Source organism: Pezoporus wallicus, unplaced genomic scaffold (genome assembly GCF_028554395.1).
Source record: "Pezoporus wallicus isolate ANWC-B61680 ecotype Strahan unplaced genomic scaffold, APGP_CSIRO_Pwel_v1 contig_6580, whole genome shotgun sequence".
Lineage (NCBI taxonomy): Eukaryota > Metazoa > Chordata > Aves > Psittaciformes > Psittacidae > Pezoporus > Pezoporus wallicus.
Window position 1 is genome coordinate 1,475,724 of NW_026635844.1, and position 19,282 is coordinate 1,495,005.

General features: G+C 36.6%; 1 protein-coding gene across 4 annotated transcripts in view; it reads right to left on the minus strand.

Moving 5' to 3' along the window:
• KIAA0825 (KIAA0825 ortholog) overlaps window positions 1–19,282 on the minus strand; it is a 247,989-nt gene that overhangs the window by 227,768 nt on the left and 939 nt on the right. For 2 of the 4 annotated variants that reach the window (XM_057398372.1, XM_057398375.1), the window contains exon 1: window positions 5,769–5,833. In XM_057398372.1, the coding sequence (XP_057254355.1) occupies window positions 5,769–5,777 (9 nt within the window). In that variant the 5' untranslated portion in view covers window positions 5,778–5,833. Of the gene's footprint in view, window positions 1–5,768; window positions 5,834–10,158; window positions 10,253–19,282 lie in introns of those variants that run through there. The other 2 variants (XM_057398374.1, XM_057398373.1) reach the window with 1 other exon arrangement.

A 19,282-nucleotide genomic window follows, 5' to 3' on the forward strand; every position in this document is an offset into this window, starting at 1 on the left:
GTGGCCTAAACATTAATATATGAAGCGTAAGAAGCAGGAGGGCTTAACTGCAAGGGATATTGCCTTTCAGAGCACTGCTTGCAAAATACTGACCTGCAAGTCTCTCTTACAGGAAATCTATCTCCTTCAGCTTACAATGAAACCACAAATCTGTGTGGCTTTATAAAAACTGTTGACTTGAGGACTTCCACCCTAGACATCATATTTATGAAAAGTCTATTTCTGTTTGAGAACATATATACAGTAAGAATCCTGACTTTGCTGAAGTAGTATAACAAAGGTAGGAAGAATGTAACTATTCTGAATCTCCTAGCTTGTCATATGCTGGGGAAAAACAGCACTTATCAAAAAGGGGGAGGCCAAAAATGATTTGTATGTAAGTGGGTCTGAATGGGTATTTGTTAGCTATCAGAATATCCAGCTAGTATTTCTACCTTGGAATAGCTGCTGTATGACTAAAGCTTAAGGTTTTTCATAGGCAATCATATACTTGTACTCAATCAAATGTAACTGGCATCACTGTTTAAAGAAGGAAGATTGTATGATTCCACATGTAACTTAGCCTTTCTTCCTAGATCAGACAGCAGTTTGCAGCCCGTAGCTTTTCAACCTGCAGGCCTATCTGAGCTTCAGAAAGAAGTCTCTTCCTGAAAGTGAATACCATCAAGGACATAAAGAAGTTTAGCTCAAAATAAACAGAAGTAGAAAAGAGAGCGCTTGACAAACTTTACTAATACTTAACCTTATGTAGAAACCTAAGCTTGTTCATTTAAGTTTAACCTTAATTAACACAATTTTATTTCTGTGTTAGGCTTACACTCCATTAAAGTTCAGCTTTTAACTGTAATCAAAATAAAAGATTTGAATAACATAAAGTATTTGTAGAAAAAACTAGTCAGATCTTTTTCATTAGTTGAATATGCTACGAAATGTGGTAAGAACCTCCACAATTGGTTTAAACAACAGAAAGAAGACAACTGAAGCCTTGTCTGGGCTGTAGGCCAAAGGATTTCCTTCCTTCTTCAAAGTTTAGTCCATTTACTGACAATAAACTCTACCTTCATTTGAAGCAACCCTATTTCTTAATACCACATACACATTGTCATCTTTCTTACAAATTCTGCTGTTTATTTTGAGCCAGTTTTTAGACATTTCTCAAATATAACTTAAATTGCCTGTAGTTTCAGGCTGCTACTCCTGATCCCTTCTTAATATTTAAATTAGTCATCATGTTTGCATTGTGACAATGAACACCAGAATAGGTGTCAGAAGATAACTGTAATTCTCTCTTAGGTAACAGGTTAAAATAGATGTCACTAGTGAATTTGAATGGTATTTATACTACTGAAGATAAACATAATTTATAAGTCAACACAGGAATCTTTCTTTCAGATATTAATTTTTAAAGCTTCTCTGTGTTTCCAAAAATCTCAGTTCAAAAGTAGTAAGAGGTCTCAGCATTTTCTCAAAACCCTTGTGACAGATATTGGAGCCCCTGCTAGATAAATAAGAAGCAGACCCTCTTTAGAATAAAAACAATTATGATGGCACAGTAACATTTAGTTGAGAAAAATACAAAATACTTATGTTTGTCACATACTTTTGACTAAACTTCATTTAAATGAAATTTCAGTTATGTGACTTCTGGAACGCAGTTTGACAGCCTACCAAGATGTTTTAAAAACAGCGAAAATGCTTATTTATTATAATGCCCTTGCTTCAAAGAATTTTTTTCTTTTTTTTGGTCCACATTACATTTTTATTTTAAGCTTTAACAGCTTTTAACAGCTGGTATCACAAACAGGCAGGAGAGTAAACATATTATTTTACCAAAGTCTAGCATTAGTTTCTAGCTCCAGTAGTTCTGGAAAGAACAGCCATCACATAAAGAAAAATCGGTCCTTTACATAAAAAAAAGATAGAAGGTGAGGTTATCCCTTAGAAATCAACAAGAAGTTTTTAATCACTGTGTGAACTAGATTCTGCTGACCATGGCCTCTGCAGAGGCCCACCAAAAGCCTTTAGTGACCTTTAACTCCATTACTTAGGAGATGTCTTTTGAAAAGATTCCAGGCCTCTTCCCTTACATTTGGCTGACTAAACCTTTGGGAGGAGGAACAGGTGAAAAGTGAACTTCTGCTAATCACAAATACTGGCTCTGCATTATGATTCTTTTTTAAAAAAAAATAGGAAATTAAAAAAGACACACCTTTCCCACAACTAAAACCCCTGCACTAAAAAAGAATTATAGAAGGAAAGGTGTCTCAGCTGGTAACTGCTCAGCAGAAACTGAAATACTAAATTATATCTTCCGAGACTAACGTATGCCAAAATGTAAACACATGCATTATACTTGCAGAAAAAATATGACATGGTACAAATTGTGAAAGGCATTTCTGTTTTCATCTTAAGAATGAAACTCAGTACAACCATTACACACTAACATAAGCAATGAAGAATCTGTAATTAAATCTGGAACAATGCGAAACAATTCATACTCACTTTTGCCAGGAGCCTCTCCTCTGATCTGCTGTGTTCTGAATCTCTAGCAAGTATCTTACCTCTTGTACTTGAAAACACTGTAAATACTGAAATGCGAGGTTTTGAGTTTATTGTTTCTCTCTCCTTGCTCTTCAGACTAATTCCACAACCACCCACTAGAAAATGTAGCCTGATTCAACCAACCTCCCCTTTGATAAATACTAGACATCAGGAGACGGAGAGATGGATTCCAATAAAATAGGGATATTTTCAAAATTACAAGTATTTGGCTAAGTAACACAGTAAAATCTACACATTCAGGAAGGGCAGCACTCCCCAACCCTAACTAGCCTAGAATAAGTCCACGCAAACTGTACACTGAATTTTAACTGTTCTTCTAATTAGGTACTCCATAATTTTGGGTGACATGGCTTAGTGTGTAGTGTCCCAGTCTATGGCAGGGGAGTTGGAACTAGATAATTAGGTCCTTTCTAACCCTAACTATTCTATGATTCTATGAATTTGTGTTCATATTTTTTTCTGCGCTTGGAAGTACTTTAACAAGACCAAAGACTACCACCACCAAATAACATAGTGTCACTTTAGAATAGATAGAGAAGTAAATATGAAGATATGTAGCTGACATTTGACACTGTTTGTCCCCAAATGAAATTAATTTATTAGGGGGGGGAAAAAGGAAATTCCTTCCCCTTTCCTTCAAAGTGACTGGTTTTCACTTTTACACTTTTATACCACAATTAAAAGTTAACAAAAGGCTACAAAACACACAGGTGTAACACAGTGCTGTTTACAATGAATTATGTCCTATCAGTAGCTGAAAGAGCTAACACAGTATCTGTACCTCTAAGAAACGATAAATGCTTCACCATGAAATGGCAGATAGCTAGCTTGCTTTTCCCTCCGTCTGGGCAGCCCTGCTTGTCTCTGACTTATTCATTATTGCTTTTTGTCAGGTGATGTACTGCTATGGCTCAAGCGTACTCTGTCTCCTCCCATCCAGTATTAATATCAGAATGCCATCTCACACTTGCCGTCAACTGTTGAACCCATGCTTCCCGTCACAAACCTACCTCCACTATTTTGACATAATTTACTATTTCCTTGCACTGAAGAGAGACACACGGTCATTAAACATCACAACTGCTGAGAGTGCGTAAGCACCCTGTAGCACTACTATTAGCATAACCCATGGAAATGTGTAAGCATTTTGTAACTCAGCTAAACAGGCACACACAACTCCAAAATCTGGATGCAGAGAAGGACTCTTCATCAAGGACAGCAGTGATATGATAAGGCGTAATGGGTTTAAATGTAAACAGGTGAAGTTCAGGTTAGATATAAGGAAGTTCTTTATTGTAAGGATGGTGAGGCACTGGCACAGGTTGCCCAAAGAAGTGGTAAATGCTCCATCCCTGGCAGTGTTCAAGGCCAGGTTGGACAGAGCCTTCTGCGACATGGTCTAGTGTGAGGTGTCCCTGCCCATGGTGGAAGAGTTAGAAATGGATGATCTTAAGGTCTTCTCCATCCCAAACCATCCTATGATTCTGTGAGAGGAGCAAACAGAAACTTACAGTATGGCTGCAAACAAGGGGCTCAGAAGAACAAAGAGGAAAATGTGAAAGATTAGGGAACAGTATATAAATAAAGCAGAAAATACATCTCTTGGAACCAGAAGAATCCTGCAGAACAAACAGAAAAGATGACTGGCAAAACCAGAACAAGTCCTGATACTATAAAATAAAATCAATTAAGTTGAAAGCAAATGAGATGCTCCCTTATAAAGAAAAATCCCCAAACAAACAAGAAATAGCAGTGATGCCCAATGCAATTGCTCACCACCAGACTGATACGCAGCCTGACACAAGCACCGATCTGGGCTTTCCAGGTAAATCCCATCATTTTATCTGCTGGGCATGACGTGCTCTGGTACGGAATACCCCTTTGGCTAGTTTGGGTTAGATGCTCTGTCTCTGCTCCCTCTTGGCTTCTTGTGCCCCTCCTCACTGGCAGAGCATGAGACTGAAAAGCTCTTGATCTAGGGTAAATGCTACTGAGCAACAACTAAAACATCATGTGTTACCAGCATTATTCTCACTCTAGATCCAAAACACAGCACTGCACCAGCTAGTAAATATAAAATTAACTCTATCCCAGACAAAACCTGGACAACAGAAAACGGTAATGTCAATCTAACTTTCTGAAAGTACCAGTACATGCTTCTGTAACTACAGCCCTAAGCCCTTCCTTTCTTGCACAGGAGCAGCTCATTGCTGTGTCTTTTATGTCCCTCTGAGATTGTCCTCTGCACACATTTTCAGTTTTCCTTCATCTCAGGGTCTATTTCATGGTGCTTGTCTGTGCTTCACATTCTCCCCTCCAGCCTACATTGGGGTCTGCGGTCTGCACACTCTTCTCACATTAGGCATTTTTATGCTCTTTTACCAGTGTCCTCGCTGTTTTTAACATCACACTTTTCTCTCATGACAGTCCTTATTTTGAGACTCTGAACAATTCTAGGTAACCTCTTTTTCCTCCTGCTCCTTTATCCTTTTTGCTCAGGGAGATGAATCACTCTGGATGCTAATATGCTTCACTCTGCTGCAAAGACAGGCACAGATGAGAGACGGGACTTGCTATACTGGCATGGCTCAACTGTTAGAACGTTGCATGACATGTTTGAAAGGTATGAAGCTACGGCTATGCTAAGCAGCAGCAAAGGCTTTCATGTGTCACTTATTTTCCTTTCAGTTTTCTAATTTCCAAAAATATCCTAAAACTCTACACTGAAAATTGCCCCCAAAATAGATTTTTTTTGCAGTTTCTGCACTGGAAAACAGAAAAGGAAACCACATGGAAATGAGAGCAACCTTCAAACTAGACTGATATCTTACTTCTGCACTAACTTGCATACTCAAAACCTGAAAGTTTACCTATTGACCAAGAGATAAAAAAAAAAAAAGACTTCATATAAGTGATACATTTTATATTCACTAGACACCAAAAGATGCATATAGTTTGAGGCTAATGTATCTCCAGCAATCAAAAATTCAGCTATATGAACATTGCAATAATTTAAGTTTTTAAATAATTTATCTCAAAGCAGCAGAAAAGATCACTGTATAAAAATAAGATGGAAGATGCAAGTCATAAAAATTTGATGTGGATCAGCAATCTTTAAGACTTAAACTCACTTTCTGCAAAACTATTAATGTTAGAAAATTCCTACCAAAATTCAAGTAATTAGAAAAATGAATTTTATGTATGACCTGTTCCATGAATTCTTAATGCTAAGTTTTATTCCCTCTGAAGTATACTAGCAATCTTCATGAACTCAAAAAAAAAAAAAAAAAAAAAAAAGGTAAAAAGGTAAGGAGTTGTTTAAATCAAACCACACAGGAGAAAATTCAATTCATTCTGATTCACTCCCTTTCTCCCTTTTTCATTTGTCCCTCTAGTCTTTCATTTTCTGCTACACTCCCCCTTTCAAACTTCCCAATGAAAATAAATGCTGGATGGTTTTGTGTTAAGTCAGAAAAATTACCTGTAACTGCATTTTACTGTAGTTGCTGCTTAACATATCCCAACAGTAAATCTAAAATTTAGAATCTATCGTATCAACATAGTCATCATGATCCAAGCTGCAAATAATAGAGAATGTCACTGTCAATTTTGCTTTCTCACACTTCCTTCCCTTCACTTCATCTGATTTTAATAATCCCTGTCAAACCACAAACAGTCCAAATTACTTTCTTGACACAGAAGCTTTCAAGGAAGAGACAGAATCTCAACTTTCATTTAGAACCTACAAAAGCAAGCTGTCCTACTGGACAAATATTATTTCCACTCTTGACAATCTCTACAGTAGAGCATGCTTTTTAATTTTCACTGAAGCTGCCAAGGGTTTGAGATAAGCTTCTTGTTTAGAGCAGACTGACTTCACAGGATTAGCAAACCAAGAACTGTAACTGTGTTTAAAGAGGCCAGGGCTTTCCAGTCAAAGAAAAAAATTACTTACAAAAGGTGACAACTGCATGTCATAAACTAACTGAAATAAGAAAAAGATTATACAAATAATTTCAATTTAGTAGCTTTCACAGGATGTGTTTCAAGATCATTTTACATTTCTGAGATTGACCAAAGGCTTGCAGCTAAGATGCAATATAAATCAGAATTTCAAGGGGGATAACTTTATATTCAACTACATCAGCTGCAGTCTAAGAAAGGTCAGCATTTGACAACAGGAAATATGTTCAAGCTTCCACAGAACAATGTGATCTGTAATCATTTTCCTCTCTGTTGGCTTGTCTTCAAAGCAACCTTGGTAACATAACTCGCTGCTTCACACATACCAATTTAAAAGTAATTGATTTCTCTGATGAGGCACGGTATTGTATAATGAGCATTCTATTTGAAGTTTATGTGGATTAATCAAAGCACAATACATTTTTATAAAAAATATTTTCTTCACAGAGATATACCAGTCTCTCCGATCATCTGAAAGTCTGTTGCTTCTTACTATTTTGACTTATTTAAACTCACAATCAGGTTTTAAAGTGTTACTAGCTATGAAAAAAACACACCAAAATAACCAAGATGTTTCCCATCAGAAGCCTCATGTGAAGTTATTTGTTTAAACATCTCAGATTGCCTGCCCCATGCCCAGGCCTAACTTAAAACTCATCAAAGCTGTTCTAAAAGATTCTTTGGTAACTAGTCTAAATACACCAAAACAATAAAACCCTACCTTTGGGAAATCCATAATTTCACTATGAAATGCTGTGTTTAGATCATGTTTAGAGCCCCACAGCAAGAGAATTACGCTCTCTACTAACAGAGCAGCATTTTAGTGTTCTTTTAACATTTTGGGCTCGCAACTGGTGCTGGTGGCTCCATGATCACTCTTCTCTGTTTGTTTAAGACAGAAGCTTCTTACTAATCCACAAGCCATATATAACGTATTTTTTCAACTACTTACTCAGAGGTAGCCTTGATCTTCCCACAGCATTCTCTATTTTGATCCAGTTTTAATCTCACTCATTACTTACGTTATCAGGTGTTTGGCAAAAAAAACCAACCAAACAAACAAACAAAAAAAAAAAACCCCGAAAAAAAAAACAAAATAGAAATGCACAACCAAGTGGCACTTCTAAATGTTTATCCACAATACCTTTCCATTGCTGCTGAAGAAAGAAAGAAAGGAAAATAAAGGAATAGTTATAGTGAAATACAACTTCCATCATCTCAAGGATCTCTTAAATGATACTCCCACTCCTGACTGAAGGTCCTTATCATAGGGCAACTAAGTCCTGTAGCTGTCAGCTCACGAAGGAAACATACTTCATGATGAAGTTCATTTACCTCTATCCTGTTAGGCTGTATATGCCATGGAAATGCCACATGGGTATGATTCAAGAATACTTGTGGAGAACTCTACTGCCTTTCTACCATTTTTTCTGGGAAGATCCTGTGTCAAGAATACTATTTCAAAATATTGAAGCAATAGTGTTACAAAGGAGGGAGACGGAATCATAAAAGAATGCATTCACAGAGGGGAAAAGAAATCTTTCTTTGGAACCAGAAAGGTCATAAATTACTGTGTAAAAAAGAAAGACAATCAGCTGATTTGTGATGAAGAAAGGGGTTCCTCCTCCCTATCATCTTAAACAACTACTGTAAAATTTATATTAAGATCTCTAGTGCAGAAAGCACTTAGCCTTTGTTTTCATGATTAAAAGAGCAAGTGTTCAGAAGTATCTTACAAGTGAACACCATGAGCTGCGTTCTTTCTTACGTACTTAAAAGGCTCAAATGAGTTGTGCAACCAGCCAAGAAGTGGAGCTACAGTGTAAAAGAAGTGCACCATTTGTCTATCACATGAAATCAATCATTTGCTTCAGAACAAAACTGGACTGAAAACTGAAGATCAGTTTGTTGTTTTTTTATCTGGAAGTAACACTGTATTTCAAGTTTCTGGATAGAAAGAGAAGGGGACATCATACTAAAAACAAAAGAGTAAAACTTTTTTTCCAGGGTCATGTTAACATTTTAGCACATTTCTTTTTCCATATGTTAATATTATGGCATTTTAAAATTTTTCTAAAGTTAAAAATTAATAAGCCATATAGCATTCAAGCTAGAAACTTGTATTATAATCAAATACTTAAGGTTCAATCCATTTATTTTTTTAACTGTCTAAAACTGAGTATAGTAACAACTCTAGCAGAATATCATTCAGAAGCATGAGCTGTGATCAAATCTATTGTTGGTCAAACCTATTTTTATATTAAAAAATAAGGTTCTGTGGTTTCAACTCTATTCTATTAGCCTGTAAAATAGATCATGCTTGTTGTGACCCAGCCAACAGCATGTGGTCCCAACCCAAGATTCCTTTCAGTGGTACACCACCAGGGAAGAGTGTGCAGGATGTTACAAGCACAAACAAAACATCCAATAAGAAATACAGTTAACTGTATGTACTCTGAATAATGGAGAAAAGAGTTAAGAGACAGAAAAGGGAGGGAGCATTTAACTAAATAACATGTTTTTCCTAGATAAGATGGTAGTAAGTGACATTGCAACATCCTGCTCAATGTTTATCTTTGGAGCTGAACATTATTCAGAAACTTCTAAGGTTGCTCCAAGTAAGAGAATCAAAAGTCTATTGCTTTGCTGGTGTATATCTTGGAATGATACTGAACAAATAAGTTGAGTTTTAATATCAAGACAGACTGGAATGCTTCTTCCACTGTTTTCTTCTATCACAGTGTGCATGAGGGACAAGTTTATTACAGGAAAATAGCAAAGTGTGCTGTACTCCTCACTGGCTTCTAGACTTGCATTACCCTACATAACTCACATGCTCCCAGTTAAAAGGCACATTAAGATTTTAAAAAATTTTATAGTCTACTATTCCTACTTCAAATAATCCACTTCTTCATCTGTACTACTGGTTGATATAGCTCCCTAAACCACTTCTTCCTGGAATGATCACAAGTTTTTATTCAAGTTAGATTTTTGTACTATTATGCACTAACGGCAATGCAATAAAAAGAACAGAGAAAAATTGACTGACTATACTGAGGTAAAGAGATTCAGACAACTTGAGACAGGCACCTTTTCTGACCTTTCTAACCAAAGAGAGTTTACTAGGTTTTTCTGTATATTATAGAACAGACTGTATTCTGCTCCAAATATAATAAATGTTAGGGACTATTGCACTTAAGCAAATGCTGCAAAGTACAATATATATTTAAAAAACAACGCTCTCAGCTTCCACACAGTAACTGTGTAAGTCCTTACTACAAAGAGATAACTTACTGAAACTTATGAAATTATACTAATCCAAAGTTCATACCTATCAATTTCTTAATAGTTAAAACAGCTAGTATTTTTTGTAGCTGCTGCAGAGATAAGAATTCACAAAATGGTTAATCTGAACAAAGCTTATTTAGAAATTAAAAAAAAACTTTTAAACTTAAATGCAGCATTTCTACATTTTCTTCAATCAGTAAGAATTTATATATATTCTCAATTAGTAGCAATTCTTATAAACTTTACAGGTCATCTAACCACCCAGTTAGAACTTTTTAAACATTTTATATTTAATAGCAAGTCAATTTCAGAACATACCAATGTACAATTTACATAAATACATACCTTCAGTCACTATTTTCTTTCTGTAACTGAAATCTTTTTGTTCTCAGTTTTAAGGGCCCATGCGTAATACTCAGTTAACAGTTCATCAGTGGTCCTACCTAAAAAAAAACTATTAAAATACCAATAGGGAGTATTTGATGAACTAACACTTTCACAGTTAAAAATCCTAATTGCTTAAGTATTATATAAAATTGCTCACACTCTAGGAGAGTATTATTCTTAATTCCAACTGGTAAATAGTAGCCCAAGTTCAGAATGTTTTTAAGTTTTAGCTTTAGAAGCCTCCATTTCTGTTGAGACTTATACAAACCATGGTGAACACTTCATTTCACTGTTGCAAAGGCAGAGTAGGCATGCATGGGATGGGAAATTAGAAAGCCACAGAGTCTCCCAAAATAGCATATGGCACCTATTAAATGCTTAGCAAGGTCCAAATATCTAAGTATTTTCACTGAGAATAATCTGCTTTGTGGTCCCCCACTTGAAAACAGACAGCGTAACAAAAAAGAAGAGGCAGAAGTTTGAGATTAACATCCCACATATAAAGGAGACTTATAAGAAAAAGAGACTTTTTCCTAGGGCCTGTAGTGACAGGACAGGGGCAAGGGTCTTAAAGTGGAAGAGGTATGATTTAGATAAATCTGACGAAGATGTTCTTCCCTGTGAGGGTAGTAAGGCCCTGACACAGGTAGCCCAGAGAAGCTGGGCCCAGAGAACCTGTGGTGGTGTTCAAGGCCAGGTTGGATGTTGCTTGGAGAAACCTGGTCTAGTGGAAGGTGTCCCTGCCCGTGGCGGGAGGTTGAAAATTGATGAGCTTTAAGGTCCCTTCCCACACAAACCAGTCTGTGAGTCTGTTATTCAATGCCTTATTAAAAGAGCTAAAGATTGACTCTTGCCTCCAGCTGTGGTTGTTGACACTAACATAATTAATCAAGTAGGGTAGCTGAAGACTAGCTTGGTGACCTGGTTTTGGCTGAGACGGAGTTCATTTTCTTCATAACAACTTTTCCAGCTCCTTTGCATTTCCAGCACAAATCTGAATCATAGCTCTATACCCTGCATTGGTAACACAGGGATGTTTTCATTATTGCTGAGCAGTGCTCAGCTTACAGAGTCAAGGCATTTTCTGATCCTCACCATTTCCCATCAGGGAGCAGGCTGGGGATGCACAAGGAGTTGGGAGAGGACGCAGCCAGGACTGCTGACCCCACCTGATCCAAGGGATATTCCATACCATATGGCATCATGGTTAGCATCTAAAGCTCGGGGGCAAAGAAGGAAGGCAGGGACATTTCTGAGTGACAGCATTCGTCCTACCAAGACACTGGTACAGTGGACCCCTGCTGTCCTGGAGATGGCAGAGCATCTGCCTGACCATGGGAAGTGGTGAATGGATTCCTTAGTTTGCTTTGCTTGTGCGTGCAGCTTTTGCTTTACTTATTAAACTGTCTTAATCTGAACCCGTGAATTTTCTCATCTTTTACTCACCTCATTCTCTCCCCTTATCTCACCATAGGGGGAGTGAGCAAGTGTCTGAAGGGGTGCTACTTGCCAGCTGGGGTTAAACCATCACACATGGCAAAAATACTCTACCAACCTTCTGTACCAGTCACCTACCCAGTGCAAGCCCATCCATCCTCATTTACAAGGCAATCTTGGTTGGATCAGGGTAGGTGACTGCAGTGAGTGGCTGGTGCAGGCCTGTCCACTTAGCACCAGTGGCAGCTTATGCTATATTAAATTGACAAAACTATGATGAAAATGATAAATTGCCAGCATTAGACTTACAGACCTTGAGAAATCACCCCTACAGAGGGACTGAAAGGACTGTGTTTACGTACTTGAACAGAAATGTCCATTATGTTCAAGAGCAACAAAATGCTAAAGTGTATGTAGGAAGTAACAGCAAGTATCCTGTTCACCCGCTTTTGTTTCACAATATTTTAAGTAATTTAAATGCCTTTTTACAAGGTTTTCTACATGTATTAAAATTCTCATTTGATTCAGTACTTTAAGTATTAAGAAGAAAGTGGTTCTTTACATGGTGAAGAATTGGGAACTCTTAGCACCTGCCATGGTTGTAGCTGAAGTACCCCAGGACTAAAATCCCTGTAACTCAGAAGTTCTGTAAAAGAATCAGCAAAGGCAAGAACAAAGGAAGACTGAAAGAACTGCATGTTAAGTTTAACAATGGGACAGACAGCCTCTGTCCTTTGACCAACACTTTCATACCTATGTTTTAAATTATGAACAATGCCAACAAGGCCTGTACTTTTTCCATAGTATTTATTATTTTTCTGAAAACAGATGCTATGCAAAAAAAAACAGCAAACAACAAACTATATTGAAAATGACAGTAAGGTTGTAACTTCAGCCCACAAAAGCCCAGAAATTTAAAGTTAGTCTAACACTAAATCCTTAAATCATGCAATTGGGCGTCTTTTTTTAAAAAGCAACAACGCAAATTAATGACAAGTTGTCAGCCCTGAGTCTGAATTGCCTGAAGTTTGTCATTTGGTGTTTGTGTCACAACCTTAATGTTATTTAAATGTAGGTTTTAGTATCTATTATTTAAAAAGGTCTACTTTACGACAGCAAAAAGCTTTGATGGAATAAACCTCAAAGTACACTGCAGTGCTGGTATGCCACTTCATTAGAAGTAGTGCATAAAACATATGCCGTTGACAAATCTAATTCATTAAAGGTGAGGTAGAAGCATTTTAAAACAACTGGATGGCATCATTATCTACAGTTCCTTTTATAAATTATTCTTCTTTTCCCTTTTGACTGAGCTTGTCAGTGTTCCCTTTTCAGACTGTGAATGTTTTAGCCTTAAAATTCAATACTTTCAACATGTTTGGACAAGTTAAGTAAGTACAGTATTTGCTAAAACTGAAATTATAAGCAGAAGCATGCACCACACTGATTATTTCACCTATATTAACTAATAAGAAATAAACTAAGCAACAATGTGTAACAGTTTCACCTCTATCAAACAAAATTTAGGAATGAAGAGGTAACAAAGTACAGCAGAGTAACATTATGGCAGCATTTTGCATTGCTATCAGATGATTTGGATTTGATATTGAATTGAACTCCACAAGAGAGAAGATCAGGCACATCAGAGAGCTGACAGCTATCTGATATATTTAGTTATAAAAGGAAGAATTGCTAACTGTATTGCTCAGACTTTCAGGTAAAGACCAATAATAGTAGAGGAACTAAAAGGAGAGAGGTAAAATCAAAGATTCTTAATCAAGGATTCTTTCTGCAACACAATTTTCCTTTTAATTCCTTGAAAGTGATCTAAATGTATCCATTAAAAAAAAACAACAAACAAACAAACCCAGAAGTAGAATGCATAATCATTTTTCAGTATGTCAATACAAATATTTTGTAATGAACTAGCTGGATTAGCAAAGAATTTTGCCTTGTTCAAGGAAAGCTCCTGTATAGCACATAATACTACCTTGTATATTTGTATAGAGACACATGTACACTTACACATTTTTAACTAATGCAGTGTCTCAAATTCTATGTTGTTTCTTGCAGAGACAAGCTCATTCCAAAATAACACTGATCCTGAAAATTTAACTGGTATATGTTTTGCATAGAAAAAATTGGCATATGAGTAACTTAAATATGGAAACACCTCTGAATATTGAGGCCTATTCCATGCCTCCACGCATCACAGAAAATCAGTTTCTGCAAGCAACTATAAATGTTTAAACTATAAAACGGACATACTAATTTATCATATTTCAGTCAGGATCTACCATTTACCTCAGAAGATTTACATCATGTATGTTTTCAATATGCTACACATGCAATTCTCCTAATTAGTCTCCACATTAATCCTCATCCTGCTCTTTTTCATTTTGTTGCCTCTGCTGCCAGTGTCCTTAAACCCCATGAGTGGAACAGGCATAGTTTTTTAAGCCTTCCACCACCAAAACATGGGTTTAGTTAGCTGCAGATGGACACGTGTACAGTAGTACTACTCTGGTCTGCCTAATAAATTTTTGAGGATGCCACTGGGAGGCAGGAAAATGAGAGAAATGGGGCTGCTCACTTTAGAGAGTTTATGCTTATGCAGCAGGGCCCATAAAGCCTTCCCAAAGGATCTCTGCTTTCCCAGAGGTGCTCCACAGCATTTCCTGAAAAGATACTCTGTTCCCAATCAAGGATTTCAGTCTTGCTCTCATGTCAGCCCTTCCTGATAATCTTTATGAGCAGTAACATTACTAACCACACAGCCCTTCTGTCAATACTGGCACTCCAGATGGGAGAAAGAGCTAACAGCAACAACCTTCTACACTAATGTCATTGCCTCACTGGGAAAGCGGAAGGGAAGAGACCTTACCTACGTAATTGCTTCAAATGAAGTCTTTGATTCTTCTGTGCATAAGAGACTGCCAAGTACCCCTTCTGCAAAAGGTCTAGACACTTCTGCAATCCTCAGATTATTTTCAGAGGATATCTGGAGGACCACACCAATTCTCTGACAGCTCCTGGGACTACAGATCACAAAAGACCATTGCCATCTCTTTACTCGAGGGAACATTTGGCTCTTAGCATAGAGTACTATCTCAGGATGGGGAAATGACTTGCATGTCTTATACCTGGGTATGCCAAAGACAAGTAGAATCACACCATCATGTTCACAGCAACACAACTCTGCTTCTTACCTCCCAAGTCCACAAGTGTGATGGGAAACAAAGAGCCATTATGCAAAGTTTCTTGTTCATCCAAATGACTTCACAAGACTCAGAAAAGCAAAAACGATGGCTATTTAGCTTATTTTGCATTGAAAAAGACCTCAAAGCCTATCTGAAGAGAAACCCACCTTCTGATGGCAATAGGTTACTACATTAATGCTACACTAATTAATACTTTTTGCTATTACTCTGACAGTTAATTTTGGATTTACTCTGTGCTGAATGCTGTCTGCTTTCTGCTTTCTGAGTCTAGTAGATAGTGATAGCTGCTAAAATAAACAAACCAATAAAAGCTAATCATTTTGGTACATAATGCTTCTACTACAATCTCCATGAGATTTTAAAGAGACACCAATATCCCAGGGTAAGTTGCCGCTGGGTGCTGACCTGGAATTCTTTTGGATGGATATCAAATGAAGTAAGAATACAAGAGTTATCTACAAGATCTGCTGATAACAGGGGTTTCACCTCAACTTAAAGAGCAACTGAACAGTTATAAGAAACCACTACAATACATTGTGAACCTCACCTAAAATAGTGTATCTATATGTGATACCTGCATTTCAGAATTTTACATAAGCTTCAAGTTTCATTTTGATAAAATACACTGACAGAACTGCAATATGCTATGTGGTATTTTGATACCAGCTTGCTCTTCTTGTACCTTCACTATCTTTTCTATTATAATTTATGCCATATTTTCTCCTAACTTCTTTTTAGTCTTTTTCTCTTCTCCATTCATCCACAACCATCTGCACCTTTTGCCTACCCTCTGTACTGACCTGAAGTACAGCAACAGAAGAGAAGGCAAAAAGTGTATATGCACCACATTACCCCACTGGTTACACCATGTCTAACTCAATTTTCTAATGTCTGTGAGACAGGGTTCAGGTATATCTGCATTGTGGGGCATCAGCCATGCTGTTGGCAGCTGCATAATAATAAATAAAACTGGGGGAAGAAAGGGGTTACTACAGAGAAGAAACAATTCTGGAATATTCTAAGAAATGTAAGAAATATTTATAGTTTTCTACCATTACAGACATTCACCATTCTTACGGCAGCTACTTAGGAAAGGATAATAGGCAAAAGACACAGAAAATGCATTTTAAAACACACCCCCAAAAATTCAAAAACTAATAATCAAACAATACAATCTGAATGAGCTTACATGGATTTGGGAAAAAAAAAAAAAACAAGGTGAAAGGACTTTGACGAAGGAATATTTGCTGATCACATCAGAATGGATCTTCTACACAAGAGAAAACACTAAGAGGCCAGTGGGGGGAATTAGCTCAATTAAGAATTCCAGGCAGGTACAGTGAACTTAGGTTAGGGCAGAAGAACAGTAATATGATTAAGAAAGAAGGTCCAAGATGCCATGGACTAATGACAGGAAACTTAAACTTTACGTGGTGGGAAGGTTAAGTATTAAATGCAAAATGAAACCATTCCACTACCTGTATGTTAAAAAAAACCCAACCCAACCAACGAAAAAAACCTTATGCCAAGTCATGAGTGACTGAAAGTGCACTAATGAAATGCAGTTCATTAATTCATTAATGAGTGAACTAATACACAGAAAGTTATAAAGTATACAGCCTGGAACCATTTACAGAAGAGTTATTGAACAAGTTGCTGAACACCATTCTGCACTGTTTGCATTTGACTCTCAGCACTGATTCAACTGACCACAGATGTCAGTGGAATGTGAGTTGGCAGAAGGGCCGATGAATGCAAGGAGGTAAGAACACAGACTGAACTTACAATAATCAGAAAAAGAAACATTGGGTATAAAAAAAAAATAAATGAGAGAAACCGAAACTACCTCTCCTGAAAAGACCACAAAGATGTCTCTAACCACAAGCACAAATTTACGATAACAAGTACAAATTTATGGCAACAAATTTACGATATTATCGATCATAAATTTATGATAAATTTATAATAATTTTGTCAGTGCTTTGTACTGAAGACAGACTTACAACATGGACTTAAAATAGGGCATAAAGTTAGATTTTTCTCCACATGAAGGCAGTGTGGAGACACTTCATTCTGTTTTAGCTTTTAAGACTGACTTTCCAGTATCACTTCAGGATTTGTGTTTGTTTTTTCTTACAAAGCTCTGATTACTGTTTGACCAAAATTTGCCTGTGGCACTGTAATTTTTGTTTTGTCAAAGGGTACTGCTTAAACAAGTGCACGTGTTATGTTCATGGAACAGAAAAAAAAGCTCTAATGAATAATTTCTGAAATTCTAATACACTTATTTGCATGATGGAAAATATTTCAAGCACATAATGAAAAGTATCTTCCACTAGATTAAAAATCTGTCATATCATATTTCAAAATTGAAGAGATGTGTTTGCTGGAATTGTATCACTATCACAACTGCTGCAAGAAATTACATAAAATTTTCAACACAGCAAGACAAAACCCTATTTAGAGATGAAAAAGTGAAAAAAAGCCAACCCAAACCCCACCAAACTGTAAGTTGCAAAGTTAAGGATAAAGTGGTGAAGGCCTGCAGAATGAGGCAGTGAGATTTACAGAAAAAGTTCAAAACTGATCACATTGATCACGGCAACACCAGTGAGCCCTGGAGAAAAATAGAATAGCTGTCTATGGCAAAATATAAGAAGTAAAATTTCAAGGGAAAACACACAGTAGTAATACGATCCTGTGCCAAACATAAAGGGAACAAAAAGTATTAGGTAGAAAACTAGAAGAGTGGAATGAAAAAAAATGCTTTTTTTTTTTTTCTCTAGGAAATAAAATTAAGAAAGACGCAGTTTCAGAAGTCTGACATAAGCACCTGAAACACTGTAAGTAAACTTTTTGTGAAAGAGTAAAATGGATACTTATTCCTTTGATCTTGGCTTCTTAATGAACTGAGGACATGGAAGCTGTACAGCCATTCTTGGTAGTCCTTAAAATGCAATTAGAAATTTTGTAAGTCAAATACCATTCATGAGGCACTGAAAATCACTTCTGAATTTTTACAAAAGGCATCAAAGGTACTGTAGAAGTGGAGAAGTAGATATCCATCTAAAACCCGGAAACAAACAGCTTAAATATAGTTTATAGTACTGTATTTGACAATCACATTAAAAGAACAAAGAAACCTAGAGGTATTGAAGTATACAACAGTTAAAAAGACAGCTCCCTAAACCTATGACACCTAAGTTACCCTTGTAACTAAGAAAAAACATAATGCATTAAGAGATACTTAGCTACTATAAAGAGATAACAAGAAGGATAGAAAAGAGGAAAATACTTTAGGCTTTTTATGAAAAAAAATAAAATAAAATAGAGGGAGAGAGTAAGTGAAATCCAAACATCAAATATCATTAAAATGAAGGTAACATGTTCTTCATTTCTTAAACCTACACTTGAAGTATACACTTCATGTATTTTAAAGTGAATATAAATGTGAAATGTTTGAGGTCAAATGTCCGAGTTACTCTGAATCCACATATTTCATGTGCCAGCAAAAAGAAAAAAAAAAAAAACAAATCACCAAACACAAAACCTAGAAAATATTTAATTCCCAAAGGTGACAGTCATCATAGAAGTATGCAACTTCTTCACTAGAAGCTAGTTTACAGTACTATGTGCTGAAATTTATCGTACTGTATGCTGAAGGTTCCTCCAGCCTGTTAAAAGCCCTTAAGAACTGCTATTAGTTACCAGTTAAGTAATTGTTAGTAGCTAGTAGAAGTTAATAAGAATTAAACTGTTTATATGAAAGTGAAAGTTTACAAGAATTAAAATGAATACCTTTACAGTGCTGACAGAAGGTAAGGTAAAGATGTGGCACAGTGCAAAATAGAAAATGCAACTTATTTTCATTGTCCATCGATAAATACAAGCAATAAACACAGCCACTGTATTCTGCATATTCAAATAGATGTTCAGAGGTTTTTCTGTGCCACATATCAAAACCGCATGTCAGAGGTTGTTGATGGTTAGATTATCATGCTTGCATACAAAAACAGTTAGAATGTTGAGGAAATGGAAGATGGGAAGAACTTCAGTAAGCATTATGGCTACCAGAATACTTTATAAACAGCAACACTAGACCCATCTAAGACTCAGCAGAACTATTTATCCATTCTGATATCTGGGAAACTCAGATTCAAAACCAAGTTTCAACGTGCTGCCAAATTTTAGATGTCAGAAGCTAGGTGGTTTTGGTTTTCTTTCCACAGGAATACCTATGTTTTGTAGCACTGGTGAGCTGAAAACTACAGATACGACCTGCAGTGACACACACCAAGCACTTGTGAAAGACTTGCCATACATATCTGAGCTTACAGGTCTTAAATACAAAGCTGGTATCTCAATGAGTACAAAGCGCCTTGTTCACTCTCACATATGAGTTTTATGAAAGTGGAGAGAGCAGC